General features: G+C 45.5%; 1 protein-coding gene across 2 annotated transcripts in view; it reads right to left on the bottom strand.

The window, feature by feature from the left end:
* zcchc4 (zinc finger, CCHC domain containing 4) overlaps window positions 1-16248 on the bottom strand; it is a 104230-nt gene that overhangs the window by 5326 nt on the left and 82656 nt on the right. For both annotated transcript variants that reach the window (XM_085967998.1, XM_085968007.1), the window contains 4 exons: window positions 11677-11771; window positions 8914-9035; window positions 7930-8005; window positions 46-97 (listed from right to left, as the gene is read on the bottom strand). In XM_085967998.1, coding sequence (XP_085824124.1) covers window positions 46-97; window positions 7930-8005; window positions 8914-9035; window positions 11677-11771 — 345 coding nt within the window. The remainder of the gene's footprint in view (window positions 1-45; window positions 98-7929; window positions 8006-8913; window positions 9036-11676; window positions 11772-16248) is intronic.

Raw genomic sequence — 16248 nt, 5'->3', positions numbered from 1 at the left:
CAGTGAACATTAATACACTATAACTGGTTAATGAGTTCTACTCACATGGTTTTACACACTTGTTGCAGGTCTGACAGTGTTTCCATTGCCTGCCATCCTATTAGGAATATAAAACAGTGTTAATCTAAACCAGAAACTTTAGAAAAATAAATTCTAGATTATATTATTAGGGGTTATCATTTAAGTTGAAGGTCTAATTTTCCCCATCACAGGATTAACAGTGGTGATAAAATGACAACACTGAGAATGGTCCTTCAAGTGCATCAGTTCCATGCTAGATCTCTGGTTGGTAATAAATGCACTGTTGCAAACACAGCCAAACAAAGATCATGCCATCTTCATTCCTGTTGTTTTGAGGGATTTTTTTTGTAGGAGGTTCCTTGTCCCACACACAAGCTCCAATCGAAGTGACTGCCAACTGTTCCAAAACATCTCCTGTGCCATTCCGAAGACAGGAGCTAGGGGGCATGCAACTGTGTCTTAGAGTGACTTTCCTGATTTTCTCTCCCTTTTTGTGGCAAGCTGCTTCCCTGTGGTCTGTGGTGCAAACCAGATGGCAGCACGTCCAAGATTGGGAACTGAGTGTGTGGAATATGGCAAGTACAAAGTCACAAAGACATGGCCTGGTTGTGAGGCCATTGTGACGTATTCTCACCAGTAAGTGCCAGGCAATGACTATCTCCAACAAGCGAGAGTCGAACCACCGCCCCTTGATATTCAATGGCATTACCATTGCCGAACCCCCCACCATCAACATCCTGGTGGTCACCATTGACCAGAAACTTAACTGGACCAGCCACATAAATACTGTGGCAACAAGAGCAGGCCAGAGGCTGGGAATTCTGTGGCGAGTGTCTCACCTCCTGACTCCCCAAAGCCTTTCCACCATTTACAAGGCACATGTAAGGAGTGTGATGAATACTCTCCACTTGCCTGGATGAGTGCAGCTCCAACAACACTCAAGAAGCTCGACACCATCCAGGACAAAGCAGCCCACTTGATTGGCACCCCATCCACCACATTAAACATTCACTCCCTCCACCACCGGCGTATGGTGGCTGCAGTGTGTACCATCTACAAGATGCACTGCAGCAACTCGCCAAGGCTTCTTCGGCAGCACCTCCCAAACCTGCGACCTCTTCCACCTAGAAGGACAAGGGCAGCAGGCACATGGAAACACCACCACCTCCAAGTTCCCCTCCAAGTCACACACCATCCTCACTTAGAAGTATATCGTCGTTCCTTCATCGTCGCTGGGTCAAAATTCTGGAACTCCCTACCTAACAGCACTGTGGGAGTACCTTCATCACACAGACTGTAGCAGTTCAAGGCGGCGGTTCACCACCACCTTGTCAAGGGCAACTAGGGATGGGCAATAAATGCTGGCCTTGCCAGCGACACCCACATCCCATAAACGAATTGAAAAAAAGTAAGCAGGGGCTACAGTAGGCATGGAAAGCAATTTCCCAGGCTATGAACGTGGGGTCATATACTCAAAGAAGCTAAAGGGTATCTGTAAAAGAGGTAATTGCCCTGATGAAAAATGGCATGCAAATGTTAAATGGGTACTGTGGTTGACCACGATTAAACAGAGACAGTCATATATGGAGGAAACCATTTATGCCAACCAAAGTAAGCTCCAGGTATCAGATATAGTTGTTTGAGTAGCTTAGTATATTTAACCAGTATGTATCCAGTAACACTTTAGGTAAATAGCCAAGACTGTTAATAACTAGTAGAGCAGACCAAAAAAGAAATCATAGAAAGATCTCGGTGAGAATGATTGAGGGCTGACTCATTAGTCACATAACTGGCACACTGGGAATGCCAAATTCACAAAACCCCGTTAACTGATCCTGCTGCATCCCAGTGCTGAATTTACCAACATGTCAAATTAGCAAGCAGTTAGTGCTAGCACACAAAACTAATGTACATTTACCCTTTCACTAGTTCTAATGCACAGGATTTGAATCCCTGGTTTGTATTCACAGATTTAAAAAAAAAAATCATTTGTGGAATGTGGGCGTCGCTGGCAAGGCCAGCATTTATTGCCCAACCCTAATTGCCCTTGAGAAAGTGGTGGTGAGTCGCCTTCTTGAACCGCTGCAGTCCATGTAGTGAAGGTACTCCCAGTGCTGTTAGGTAGGGAGTTCCAGGATTTTGACCCAGCGACGATGAAGGAACGGCGATATATTTCCAAGTCAGGATGGTGTGTGACTTGGAGGGGAACCTGGAGGTGGTGGTCCCATGCGCCTGCTGCCCTTGTCCTTCTAGGTGGAAGAGGTCGCGGGTTTGGGAGGTGCTGCCAAAGAAGCCTTGGCGAGTTGCTACAGTGCATCTTGCAGATGGTACACACTGCAGCCACGGTATGCCGGTGGTGGAGGGAGTGAATGTTTAAGGTGGTGGATGGGGTGCCAATCAAGTGGGCTGCTTTGTCCTGGATAGTGTCGAGCTTCTTGAGTGTTGTTGGAGCTGCACTCATCCGGGCAAGTGGAGAGCTTTCCATCACACTCCTTACTTGTGCCTTGTAGATGGTAGAAAGACTTTGGGGAGTCAGGAGGTGAGACACTCGCTGCAGAATACCTAGCCTCTGACCTGCTCTTGTTGCCACAGTATTTATGTGGCTGGTCCAGTTATGTTTCTGGTCAATGGTGACCCCCAGGATGTTGATGGTGGGGGATTCGGCGATGGTAATGCCATTGAATGTCAACGGGCGGTGGTTAGACTCTCGCTTGTTGGAGGCAGTCATTGCCTGGCACTTCTGTGGCGCGAATGTTACCTGCCACTTATCGGCCCAAGCTTGAACGTCATCCAGGTCTTGTTGCATACGGGCAATGACTGCTTCATTAGCTTAGGAGTCGTGAATGGCACTGAACACTGTGCAATCATCAACGAACATCCCCATTTCTAACCTTATGTTGGAGGGAAGGTCATTGATGAAGCAGCTGAAGATGGTTGGGCCTAGGTCACTGTCCTGAGGAACTGCTGCTGCGATGTCCTGTGGCTGTGATGATTGACCTTCAATCACCACAACCATCTTTGTGCTAGGTATGACTCCAGCCAGTGGAGAGCTTTCCCCCTGATTCCCATTGACTTCAGTTTTACTAGGGCTCCTTCATGCCACTCAGTCAAATGCTGCCTTGATGTCAAGGGCAGTCACTCTCACCTCACCTCTGGAATTCAGCTCCTTTGTCCATGTTTGGACCAAGGCTGTAATGAGGTCAGGAGCAGACTGGTCTTGGCAGAAACCAAACTGGGCTTCAGTAAGCAGGATATTGGTGAGTAAGTGCTGTTTGATAGCACTGTCGATGACACCTTCCATCACTTTGCTGATGATTGAGAGTAGATTGATGGGGTGGTAATTGGCCGGATTGGATTTGTCCTGCTTTTTGTGGACAGGACATATCTGGGCAGTTTTCCACATTGTCGGATAGATGCCAGTGTTGTAGCTGTACTGGAACAGCTTGGCTAGAGGCGTGGCTAGTTCTGGAGTACAAGTCTTCAGCACGATAGCCAGGATGTTGTTGGGCCCACAGCCTTTGCTGTATCCAGTGCGCTGAACCATTTCTTGATAGCACGTGGCTTCTGTGATGGTGGGGACCTCAGGAGGAGGCCGATATGGATCATCCACTCAGCACTTCTGGCTGAAGATGGTTGCAAACGCTTCAGCCTTGTCTTTTGCACTCACGTGCTAGGCTCCACCATCATTGAGGATGGGGATATTCATGGAGCCTCCTCCTCCCGTTAGTTGTTTAATGGTCCACCACCATTCACGACTGAGTGTGGCAGGACTGCAGAGCTTTGATCTGATCCATTGATTGTGGGATTACTTAGCCCTGTCTATAAATATTAGCATACAAATGCTTAAAATTCAATGGAAATAGTTATTGTATTCTGTGAATTTGGCAAGAATAATTAAATAGTGAAAGTGATGGCAAAAACATTTTCATGGAACTGTACTGAAGAAATGACTTTCCCATTTAAAAACATCACTACCCACCTATAGCACATTGCATGTCATAGAATCATAGAGTTTTACAGCACAGAAAGAGGCCATTCGGCCCATCATGTCCGCGCCGCCCATCCATCCCTGTCCTGTCTAATCCCATTTTCCAGCATTTGGTCCATAGCCTTGTATGCAATGGCATTTCAAGTGCTCATCCAAATGCTTCTTGAATGTTGTGAGGGTTCCTGCCTCTACCACCCTTTCAGGCAGTGAGTTCCAGATTCCAACCACCCTCTGGGTGAAAAAGTTCCTCCTCAAATCCCCTCTAAATCTCCTGCCCCTTACCCTGAATCTATGCCCCCTTGTTATTGACCCCCCTACTAAGGGGAAAAGTTCCTCTTTATCTACCCTATCTATGCCCCTCATCATTTTGTACACCTCAATCAGGTCCCCCCTCAGCCTTCTTTGCTCCAAGGAAAACAACCCCAGCCTGTTTAGTCTTTCTTCATAGCTGAGGCGCTCCATCCCAGGTAACATCCTGGTGAATCTTCTCTGCACCCTCTCCAAAGCAATCACATCCTTCCTATAGTGAGGCGACCAGAACTGCACACAGTACTCCAGCTGTAGCCTCACCAGCGTTTTGTACAGCTCCATCATAACCTCCCTGCTCTTATAGTCTATGCCTCGGCTAATGAAGGCAAGTATCCCATATGCCTTTTTAACCACCTTATCTACCTGTTCCGCTGCCTTCAGAGATCTATGTACATGTACACCAAGGTCCCTCTGACCCTCTGTACTTCCTAGGGTCCTACCACTCATTGTGTATTCCCTTGCCTTATTTGTCCGTCCAAAATGCATCACCTCGCACTTTTCAGGGTTAAATTCCATTTGCCACTTTTCCGCCCATCTGACCAACCCGTTTATATCGTCCTGTAGCCTGAGGCTTTCCTCCTCGCAATTTACCACCCCACCAATTTTCGTGTCATCTGCGAACTTACTGATCATACCTTTTACATTCTCATCCAAATCATTTATGTAGATCACAAACAACAAGGGACCCAGCACCGATCCCTGAGGTACCCCACTGGACACAGGCTTCCAGTCACAAAAGCATCCTTCAACCATCACCCTCTGCCTCCTGCCACTCAGCCAGTTTAGGATCCAACGCGCCAAGGCACCCTGGATCCCATGGGCTCTTACCTTCTTGACCAGTCTCCTATGCGGGACTTTGTCAAAAGCTTTACTGAAGTCCATGTAAACCACATCCACAGCATTTCCCTCATCCACCCCCCTAGTCGCCCCCTCGAAAAATTCAATCAGATTTGTCAGACATGATTTACCCTTGACAAAGCCATGCTGACTATCCCCGATTAATCCTTGCCTCTCCAAGTGGAGACTAATTTTGTCCCTCAGAATTTTTTCCAATAATTTCCCCACCACAGATGTTAGGCTCACTGGCCTGTAATTCCCTGGTTTATCCCTGCTACCCTTCTTGTATAATGGTACTACATTAGCTGTTCTCCAGTCCTCTGGTACATCCCCTGTGGCCAGAGAGGTTCTGAAAATTTGTGTCAGAGCCCCTGCAATCTCCTCCTTTGCCTCCCACAGCAGCCTGGGATACATCTCGTCCGGGCCTGGGGATTTATCCACTTTTTGGCCTGCTAAAACCGCTAGCACCTCCTCCCTCTCGATGCTAATATGTTCAAGTATGTCACAGTCCCCTTGCCCTATTTCTATGTCTGCATCGTCTCTCTCCATAGTGAACACAGATGCAAAAAATTCATTTAAAACCCCGCCTACATCATCTGGCTCGACACACAGATTGCCACTTTGGTCCCTAATGGGCCCTACCCTTTCCCTGGTTATCCTCTTGCCCTTAATATACTTATAAAACATCTTAGGATTTTCCTTTATTTTGCTCGCCAGTGTTATTTCATGGCCCCTCCTCGCCCTCCTAATTTCTTTTTTAAGTATGCCCCTGCACTTTTTATACTCCTCTAGGGCTTCTTCCGTCTTTAGTCTTTTGTAACTGCCAAAAGCCCCCCTTTTATTTCTAATGCATTTTTGTATATCCCTTGTCATCCAAGGTTCCCTTTGCTTGTTGGTCCCACCCTTGACCTTTACAGGAACATGTTGGCGTTGTACTCTCTCTATTTCCCTTCTGAAAGTCTCCCACTGTCTTGATGCGGATTTTCCTATAAGTAGCTGCTCCCAGTCCACTTTGGCCAGATCCTGCCTTATCATATTAAAATCGGCCTTCCCCCAATTTAGAACCCTTATTTCCGGGCCGTCTTTGTCTTTTTCCATGACCACCTTAAATCTCACCGAATTATGGTCACTGTCGCCAAAATGCTCTCCGACTGACACTTCCACCACTTGCCCGGCTACATTCCCCAGAATTAGGTCCAGTATCGCCCCCTCTCTTGTAGAACTTTCTACATGTTGGCTCAAAAAGCTCTCCTGGATGCACTTTAAGAATTCTGCACCCTCTAAGCCTTTCACACTCTGACTATCCCAATTTATATTGGGGAAGTTGAAATCCCCCACTATTATTACCCTATTATTTTCGCACTTTTCTGAGATTTGCCTACATATCTGTTCCTCTATCTCCCCCTGACTGTTTGGGGGCCTATAGTACACTCCCAGCAAAGTGCTTGCCCCCTTTTTGTTTTTAAGTTCTACCCATATGGCCTCATTAGAGGAACCCGCTAATATATCATCCCTCCTTACAGCAGTAATTGACTCCTTAATTAATATTGCAACACCCCCTCCCCTTTTACACCCCCCTCTGTCTCGCCTGAAGATTCTATACCCCGGAATATTGAGCTGCCAGTCCTGATCCTCCCTCAACCATGTCTCCGTGATAGCAACAATATCGTACTCCCATGTGTTCAACAACAACTTCAGTTCGTCCACCTTATTTGCAAGACTCCTTGCATTAAAATAAATGCCTTCCAGCCCTGCCATATTCCCTTTTGCCTTCACATATTTGCTCTGCCTTGTTTTTTTCTCTGTCTTTGGCTGTAAATCACCCCCTGCTATAGCTCTACTCTGTACCCCATCCCCCTGCCAAGTTAGTTTAAACCCCCCCCAGCAGTGCTAGCAAACCTCCCCGCTAGGATATTGGTTCCCCTCTGGTTCAGGTGTAAACCGTCCGACTTGTACAAGTCCCACCTTTCCCAGAAGCAGACCCAGTGATCCAGGAAACTAAAGCCCTCCCCCCTGCACCATCCCTTTAGCCACGCATTCATCTGTTCTATCTTCCTATTCCTATACTCACTAGCACGTGGCACCGGGAGTAATCCAGAGATTACAACCTTTGAGGTCCTGCTCTTTAATCCTTCACCTAGCTCCCTAAATTCTTGCTGCAGGACCTCATCCCTCTTTTTACCTATGTGTACTCAGAATGAACAGTGACATCCATCACCGATCAAATTAACTAGTATACCTTTAGAAACCATTTACTCTTTGCATACTGGCGGCATTCATCTAGCACAGCTACAGGAAAACAGTTTCAGCACTGTCATCTGTTTACTGACTTCTGCAGTGGGTTTCAGGTCAGGTTGAGAACCTGAAGTAGAATGTGGCAGGTTCTTTGGATCAATATTTAAATCACTCTTTCAAGCAGTGCTGCAAGTGCGGGAATTTTAACCTTGAATAATGGTCTCTCCATTTCAAACTGTTCAATCAAAAATGCTCAATGAGCTGACTCGCCAAGATTGAAGCTTTGTCGCTACAAACATGACTTCACGATATAAAAAGTTCCAAAGCACTGAAGTGTCTAGAGTTGGCGCCAGTCAGTACTGTAACTTGCATCTAATGGCATTTCCAAGGCAATTACCAAAGCACACTTTGGGCGCTTCTCTTACATCATTTTGCTTTACTTACTGGGATATTTTACCAAAATTGTATAAAATGTTAAATCATAAAGAAAAACAAAAATTGTCTCCAATCTGGTGTGGCGCAGGTAAAAGCTTGCTTACTTTAGATGTGCAGGCCTGGCATATCTCACAGTGTCTGTTTGCTGAGGATATATATCTCTGACAAAGTGAACAGAACCTAGGGGAAAAAGACTGGAATTTGTAAAAATGCAACTTAAAGCCAGACAAGGCAGATACATGTTTTTAAATGTGAAACTATTTCACCAGCTTGAACAAAATTACAAAGATGTAGTTTCTTCATTAAAGTTAACTACCAACCTATAACGTAAGTGCGTCACGTAAACAGAGAAGACACAGTAATTGAAGTTGATACAAAAAATGTCATGTGACAGACTCACAATCTATCCCGTTTGATCTTGTAGGAAAAAGATATATAAAAATATATGTTTTAAATGATTAATTAAGAAATAAATCTTCCCCTTTTGCTCGTTGGTTTTGTTCCCAATGACATCGGCTCAGAGCAGGCCATTGTTATTTGATATAAGGAGGCGAGATCCTTTTTCTGGGAGGTTGGGAAGCTGCCATCCTGATTACTTTGTATGGAACATAAAACACTCCAATTGCATTCCCTGATGACTCAGCGGGTAAATGCCCCACAGGGTGTGGTACTGCACCATATAGACCAGGTTTGATCAGTGGTCTATCAGTTAGCTCATTTCAGCTAAGGAAGCAGTTGGGGTGATACAATTGGCCGAAGCACTTCTGGGCCATGGCGGGGAAAAGTAATATAACCAGGGCTCCCACTCCTGATCAGTATTCAGTCCCCACTGCTGGAAAGCACAAGTGTGGATGTTGAGAAAGGACAAGATTGGGATTGGCTTTGATGCCCGCCCATCAATTTTTTAATATAAGTGTCACCACTTAAAAGTCTCAACAGTAGCTGTTTTACATCACTGTCAAAATATTTATTTTGAGAACCATTTTACTCAGTTTGTCTCTCTGATTCAGGATATTTACAGTTAAAGGCATTTTTTTTAGAACACTGAAACATTTTCACCAGGTGACATTTTTGAATCTGGAACTTACCTGTACCCTTCTTCTGCAGGCAAAATAATGTCTTTAGGAGGGAGGTTGGTAAATATGCGCACTGGAGATTGTTTTCGACCACTGTACCCATGCTTGTATAATGCATGGTTATCATAATCTACCTAAAAATAAAATCATGATTATTGACTTTATTACTGCCTTTGATGTACATTCTATTCTTTCAGTTTATCGGAAGCGAGTCCCTTACCTCTCTAGTCTAGATGTGCAGTACTTACAGATGATAAATACACAATTATAAAATCTGTAAATGTATTATTTGTACACCACTGATTCCTTGAAAAAATATTTTACATGCACTTAATCTCATGTTTCGGCTTCTGTGGTTATGTTTAAACTTTGCTTTGCTGCTTGTAATACCCACAAAGAGAATTCCATTCAAAATCTACATAAATTAGAATATTGCAGATTGTCCACAATGCCAGACAATGAACTCTACTTGGCTGAGTTTTTACCAGCAATTCGACTCCTGCAAAAGAATGCTGAAGGGCAACATTCTTATTTTAGATTGCCAGTTATTTCTTACACTGACAAGTGCTGTGAAGAAATTCCAGTTCTTCTGCACACCCTGAAAGGCAACATGTTAAGTTGCCTAACCTAAGCAATGAGGGTTAGAGCAGCTACTCAGCCTCAAGCTCCGCACATGATGAACAGCCAAAGCAATGGAAAGTAGGGTACCGAGCAGAGAGCCAATATTTTCAGGGGAGGAGACAATTGGCATGAAAAAAGCCATTCCTACTACATTAAACTACATGTGAGACCCCAGCACGGAACTGTTCTTAACTCAGCAGGAATTAGGAATTTCACTTGAAGAGGCCAAAAAGACAGTTGCTATGGGAAATGGAAAAATTAACACCTCAGTCCCGATTCTATAACCTCAGCAAAAATGGGCTTGTGCTGGCTCATAGTGCAGATACCCTTACACTCAAAAGCCACATTCTACTTCAGGTTCTCATGCCAGGTCCATGAACCATGGTACAAATCTAATTAGGGAACTTGGTGGGACAGATCATTTCAAACATCGTATACAACCATTGCCCTTTTATCTTCATTGTCCCAAAGCTTGATAGCACATTGTTCTTGAAAGTGGAATTGGTAACCAAGGAGCAGCAAACAGAAGCTGAGGCAGCCAGGCCACAGTGCGTCTCAGCTTTTAAGGTTGGTCTTTTTTAGGGCGATTCCTCAGTGAGATCAGCAGCCATGGATGCATGGGATAGCCCAATTCTCCTGAGAGCCATTTATCCCATGTTGTTTCTTCAAGGAATGAAGGCACTGTTGAATGCTGCAGAATGAAGACATCATGGCTGCTTCCTGGATATCGGCCACTTATATACAGTACGATAGCTCTGATTTTAACTCGGGGTGTGAGTACAGCGTCCGGAGGAGGGGGACAGGGCGAGTGATAAGCGCCCACAGTTAACCCGCTAATACAATTTTCCAAGAAAGTCTCTCTTCCCTCCCCCCCACATGGAGACCGGCAGGCGGCAATGGGATTTCAGGTGGCAGGCGGCCACCCCGGTGACCCGTGGGAAAGGTCCTGAGCACTAAAGTAAGTGTTTGTGGTGGGAGGTAAACAGGCAATCACAGTTGAGGAGAAGTCAAAAGGCTTAGAGCAGCGGAGGGGGCAAGGTTTCCTTGTGGGGCCCGGAACAGCATTCCTGCTCCTCCTGGTCCACACAGAAACCATTAAAAATTTACAAAAACTTTTCTTGCCTGGCCTCTTCTGGCATTGGATCATTCGGATGTCAGCTTACCCAGGTGCGAATGGCACTGTGCGTGACTTGCGCAGCCTGGAGTTAAAATGGCACGGAGCACCGCAAACAAGCGGAGTACCATGCTGCTCAAAAAGACCCTGGTGCGCCCAGCTTTTATGAGAGAAACTCTGTACAGAGCCTCACTTAAACTTGTAAAATTGGACCAGGACTATTTAAAGTATCATTAACATATTGTAAATGATGCATGCCTGGGTTGCAGATCTCCAAAAGCCCCCAAACTATACTTGTAGAATTTAGTACGTGAAGTCTTGGGTACACAATGTCCTAGACCAGTATTCATAAACCTCGCTGGAAGCATGCAAAGTGGGGCTTAGAGGTGTTCTTCAGAGGTTGGGATTAAAGTACTCTCTTGGTGCAGAGCAGTCCCAGTGCAAGTTGAGCCTGTGACGTACAAAACATGTGTCCAAACAGTTCTCATTCATGGCTCAGAACTCCTAAGCTAGCAACAGAAATGCTTCCTCCTACCCATGTGCAAGGTCCAGGGCTAATCTATGAGGCAGATCTGTGGTAAAAATGGGGAGCATTGCAGGGAGGGCAGCACCACTGTTGTCTAGAGATCGATTACCCAGATGGGATACGAGCACAGCAGCATCAGACTACACGGCACATCATGTAGGCTGCTGTTGGCTGCCCATTCACACGATCAGGCCGGTAGAGTTTGTTATTTGTTGATCCTGCTGTTTAGTAGTCCAGCAAATGAATTTCAAGCTCTGCTGTTATGGAAGATCCATCAATTTTTCCATCAGACATCACCTAAAAGAATAATTACATTTAAAGTTCAGCCAATGCCAGGCTGCATGTTTACTACTGACCACCTTAGCTTCTTTGATCCATATCATAAAATACTAGATGCAGATTAAGTCATGTCGCAACTTGTGTCACTGAACTAAAATGTAAGCTTGTATTGGATCTTAATGAAGCGTACCCTTTGCAGAGAGGTGAAAGCAACACAGACGGAGAAGTGCCTCACCTGGTAATCCAGCATGCTGAATGTTGGGAAACATTGTAGAATACGAGGTTCAAAAAAGTACGGAAAAATCCAAAATATTGGCAACTCATCATCAGCTGAATGAAAACAAAATGTAATTAGAAGACAGTGAAGTGCCGAGTTCCTCAGAATGAGAATAAGCATGAAATGAGAAACGGCCATTTGGCTAACTATATATATATTAATTAACTATATTATTTATATTATATGTGTGCGTGTGTGTGCGCAAGTTCTTTCCTCTTACTTTGCAGCTAAAATTTGCTAACTCAGCAGATTGGGAATCGAAGCCAGCACCTCTGGTCTCTTTACCAGTTGATACCTTTTCATAAAGTATTTACTGATGGTGTAGATTTCAAGTAAAACGAAACTCGAGACAGAAACCATGGCAACTGTGCATTCTCTCAGTAAATGTGCCCAGAGTGTGATGCTGAGCTGTGACTGTCTTGTGCTCTGTCTGGCAGACCTTGGAGGATTAATTTATGAGGACAGGTTGCATAAACTTGGGTTGCATTCCCTTAAATATAGGAGATTGAGGAGTGATCTGATCGAGGTGTTTAAAATTTTAAAAAGGCAAATGCAAAAAAGCAAGGCACAAGATGAGGAGAACTTTTTTTACTCAGCGAGTCGTTATGATCTGGAATGCACTGCCTGAAAGGGTGGTGGAAGCAGATTCAATAGTAACCTTCAAAAGGGAATTGGATAAATACTTAAAAAGGAACAGGATGGCCTGAGGGCGCTCCACTTCTTCCTTGAACAGAAGTCCAACCAGTCCCCATCCACCACCACTCTCCTCCGCCTGGCTGAACTTGTTCTCACATTCAACAACTTCTCCTTTGACTCCACTCACTTCCTCCAAATAAAAGGTGTTGCTATGGGAACCTGCATGGGTCCTAGCTATGCCTGCCTTTTCGTGGGATATGTGGAACATTCTTTGTTCCAGTCCTACTCGGGTCCCCTCCCTCACCTCTTTTTCCAGTACATTGATGACTGTATCGGTGCCATTTCCTGCTCTCATCCTAAACTGGGAAATTTCATTCACTTTGCTTCCAATTTCCACCTTTCCCTCACCTTCACATGGTCCATCTCCGACTCTTCCCTTCCCTTCCTTGACTTCTCTGTCTCCATCTCTGGGGATAGGTTATCGACAAACATCCACTATAAGCCCAATGACTCCCAAAGCTACCTGGACTACACTTCCCCCCACCCCACTTCCTGTAGGACTCTATTCCATTCTCCCAGTTTCTCCGTCTCTGCCGCATCTGTTCTGACGATGCCACCTTCCATACCAGTACTTTCGATATGTCTTCCTTTTTCCTCGATCGAGGATTCCCCTCCACCATGGTTGACTGGGCCTTCGGCCGTGTCCGTTCTATTTCCCGTACTTCTGCCCTCACCCCTTCCCTTCCCTCCCAGAACCACGGTAGGGTTCCCCTTGTCCTCACCTTCCACCCCACCAGCCTCCACATTCAACGGATTATCCTCAGTCATTTCCGCCACCTCCAGCGTGATCCCACCACCAAACACATCTTCCCCTCACCTTTCAGCATTCCGAAGGGACTATTCCCTCTGTGACACCCTGGTCCACTCCTCAATCACCCCCTCCCCTTAAAATGGCACCTTCCCATGCAAGCGCAGGAGATGCAACACCTGCCCTTTTACCTCCCCCCTTCCCACTGTCCAGGGACCCAAACACTCCTTCTAGGTGAAACAGCAATTTACTTGTACTTCTTGCAATTAAATATACTGTATTCACTGCTCATGATTCTTCTTCTCGATTGTGGAGAGAGCCAACGAAGATTGGGTGATCGCTTTGCAGAACAACTCCGTTTAGTCTGCAAGCGTGACCCTGAGCTTCCGGTCACTTGCCACTTTAATTCTCTGCTCCACTCCCACTCTGACCTCTCTGTCATCGGCCTCTTGCACTGTTCCAATGAAGCTCAACGTAAGCTTGAGGAACAGCACCTCATCTTTCGATTACATAGAAGATAGGAGCAGGAGTAGGCCATTCGGCCCTTCGAGCCTGCTCCGCCATTCAATGAGATCATGGCTGATCATCCAAATTCAGTACCCGATCCCTGCCTTCTCCCCATATCCCTTGATCCCTTTAGCCTTAAGAAATATATCCAACTCTTTCTTGAATATACTTAATGAACTGGCCTCCACCGCCCTCTGTGGCAGAGAATTCCACAGGTTCACCACTCTCTGGGTGAAGAAATTCCTCCTCATTTCAGTCCTAAATGGCTTATCCCTTATCCTTAGACTATGACCCCTGGTCCTGGACTCCCCGGCCATCAGAAACATCCTTCCTGCATCTAGTCTGTCCAGGCCTGACAGCATTTTATAGGTTTCGATGAGATCCCCTCTCAATCTTCTAAACTCTAGTGAGTATAAGCCCAATCGACACAATCTCTCCTCATACGTCATTCCTGCCATCCCAGGTATCAGCCTGGTGAATCTTCGCTGCACTCCTTCCATGGCAAGAACGTCCTTCCTCAGGTAAGGCGACCAAAACTGCACACAATACTCAAGGTGTGGTCTCACCAAGGCCCTGTACAACTGCAGCAAGACATCCTTGTTCTTGTACTCGAACCCTCTTGCTACGAAGGCCAACATACCATTTGCCTTCTTAACCGCCTGCTGCACCTGCATGCTTACCTTCAGCGACTGGTGTACAAGAACACCCAGGTCTCTTTGCACTTCCCCTTCTCCCAATCTATTACCATTCAAATAATAATCTGCCTTCCTGTTTTTGCCACCAAAGTGGATAACCTCACATTTATCCACATTATAGTGCATTTGCCATGTTTCTGCCCAATCACCCAACCTGTCCAAATCGTGCTGGAGTTTCACGACATCCTCCTCACAGCATACCCTCCCCCCCAGCTTTGTGTCGTCTGCAAATTTGGAGATATTACATCCAATTCCCTCGTCCAGATCATTAATATATATTGTGAACAGCTGGGGATCTAGGACCGATTCTTGCGGTACCCCACTAGTCACTGCCTGCCACTCGGAAAACGACCCGTTTATTCCAACTCTTTGCTTTCTGTCCGCCAACCAGTTCTCTATCCAAGTCAATACCTTGCCCCCAATCCCATGTGCCTTAATTTTGCACGCTAATCTCTCATGCGGGACCTTATCGAAAGCCTTCTGAAAGTCCAAATACACCACATCCACTGGTTCTCCCTTATCTATTTTACCAGTTACATCCTCAAAAAATTCCAGTAGATTAGTCAAGCATGATTTACCTTTTGTAAATCCATGTTGACTTTGTCCGATCCAGTCACTGCTTTCCAAGTGCTCTGCTATTACATCTTTTATAATGGACTCCAGCATTTTCCCCACTACCGATGTCAAGCTTACCGGTCTATAATACCCCGCCTTTTCTCTACCACCTTTTTTGAATAGTGGGGTAACATTAGCTACCCGCCAATCCATCGGTACCGTTCCAGAGTCTATCGAGTTCTGGAAGATGACCAGCAATGCATCTACTATTTCTAGGGCCTCTTCCTTAAGTACCCTGGGATGTAGATTATCAGGCCCTGGGGATTTATAGGGGCACTTTACAGCCTGCTGGACTCAACATTGAGTTCAACAATTTCAGACCATAACCTCTGCCCCTATTTTTTCAGATGGCAGCTGTTGGTGATTCTGATAATACCATTTACACCTCTTCTAGGCCCATCTTTACTTGCCCCATTACCATCTCCTTTTGCCTTGCACCATCATCCCTTTTGTCTTTTAATCTCTCCTGCCTTCCATCCTATCACAGACCTTCCCTTTTATTCTTTCCTCCCCTCCCCCATTTCCCTGCCCCTGCACTTGCTTAAAACCTGTTACATCTCTAACTTTTTCCAGTTCTGACGTAAGGTCATCGACCTGAAACGTTAACTCTGTTTCTCTCTCCATAGATGCTGCCTGACTGGCTGAGTATTTCCAGCATTCTCTGTTTCTGCTGAATGGTGTATCTGATTAGCTCTGGTTGTGCTTGCCTACCTCCACTGCAGAGGTAGAAGATTCCACTGCAGATCTGCAAACAGTTTAGCTGTGAAGACTCTCTTTAAAAATAAAAAGATGCTCACATTTCAAGTAAAAAAACAATGCTCATTTTAGCTGCTTCTACACTGGCGCTGATTTCGTTCTGATCCCAGAAGACAGGCATCCAGGAGCCTGCACCTGGCGTTTAAACTGCTATATCCTGGTGGCAGGCTCACAGATCCATGAAAAACTGGGTCGACAAGTCTACTATCAAGAATAAGGATCGAGAAGTGTAAATGACTGAAGGCGGCTCCCAGCTTCCGAAAACAGAACTTGAACATCGGCAGTAAAAAAAAACTTCTGATATTATAAATAAACCAAATTAACTGATCTGAATCTACCTCCAGATCGAGGCCCATGCAGACCAGAGTAAGTTATTCTTCTCTTCAATCATCACCTCTCCTAGCCAATAATTTCCCCATACTCATCAGCTCATTCCTTTTTGCTACAGCTGCACTAAAGTTACAAATTAAATACCTCACCCACACATTGTGAAAAGATACCACTCATGCACTT

Source organism: Somniosus microcephalus, chromosome 2 (assembly GCF_052327205.1).
Source record: "Somniosus microcephalus isolate GS21.2 chromosome 2, FLI_Smic_1.0, whole genome shotgun sequence".
Taxonomy (NCBI): Eukaryota; Metazoa; Chordata; class Chondrichthyes; order Squaliformes; family Somniosidae; genus Somniosus; species Somniosus microcephalus.
Note: the sequence above shows the minus strand (reverse complement) of the source record. Positions and strands in the feature narration are given on the sequence as shown.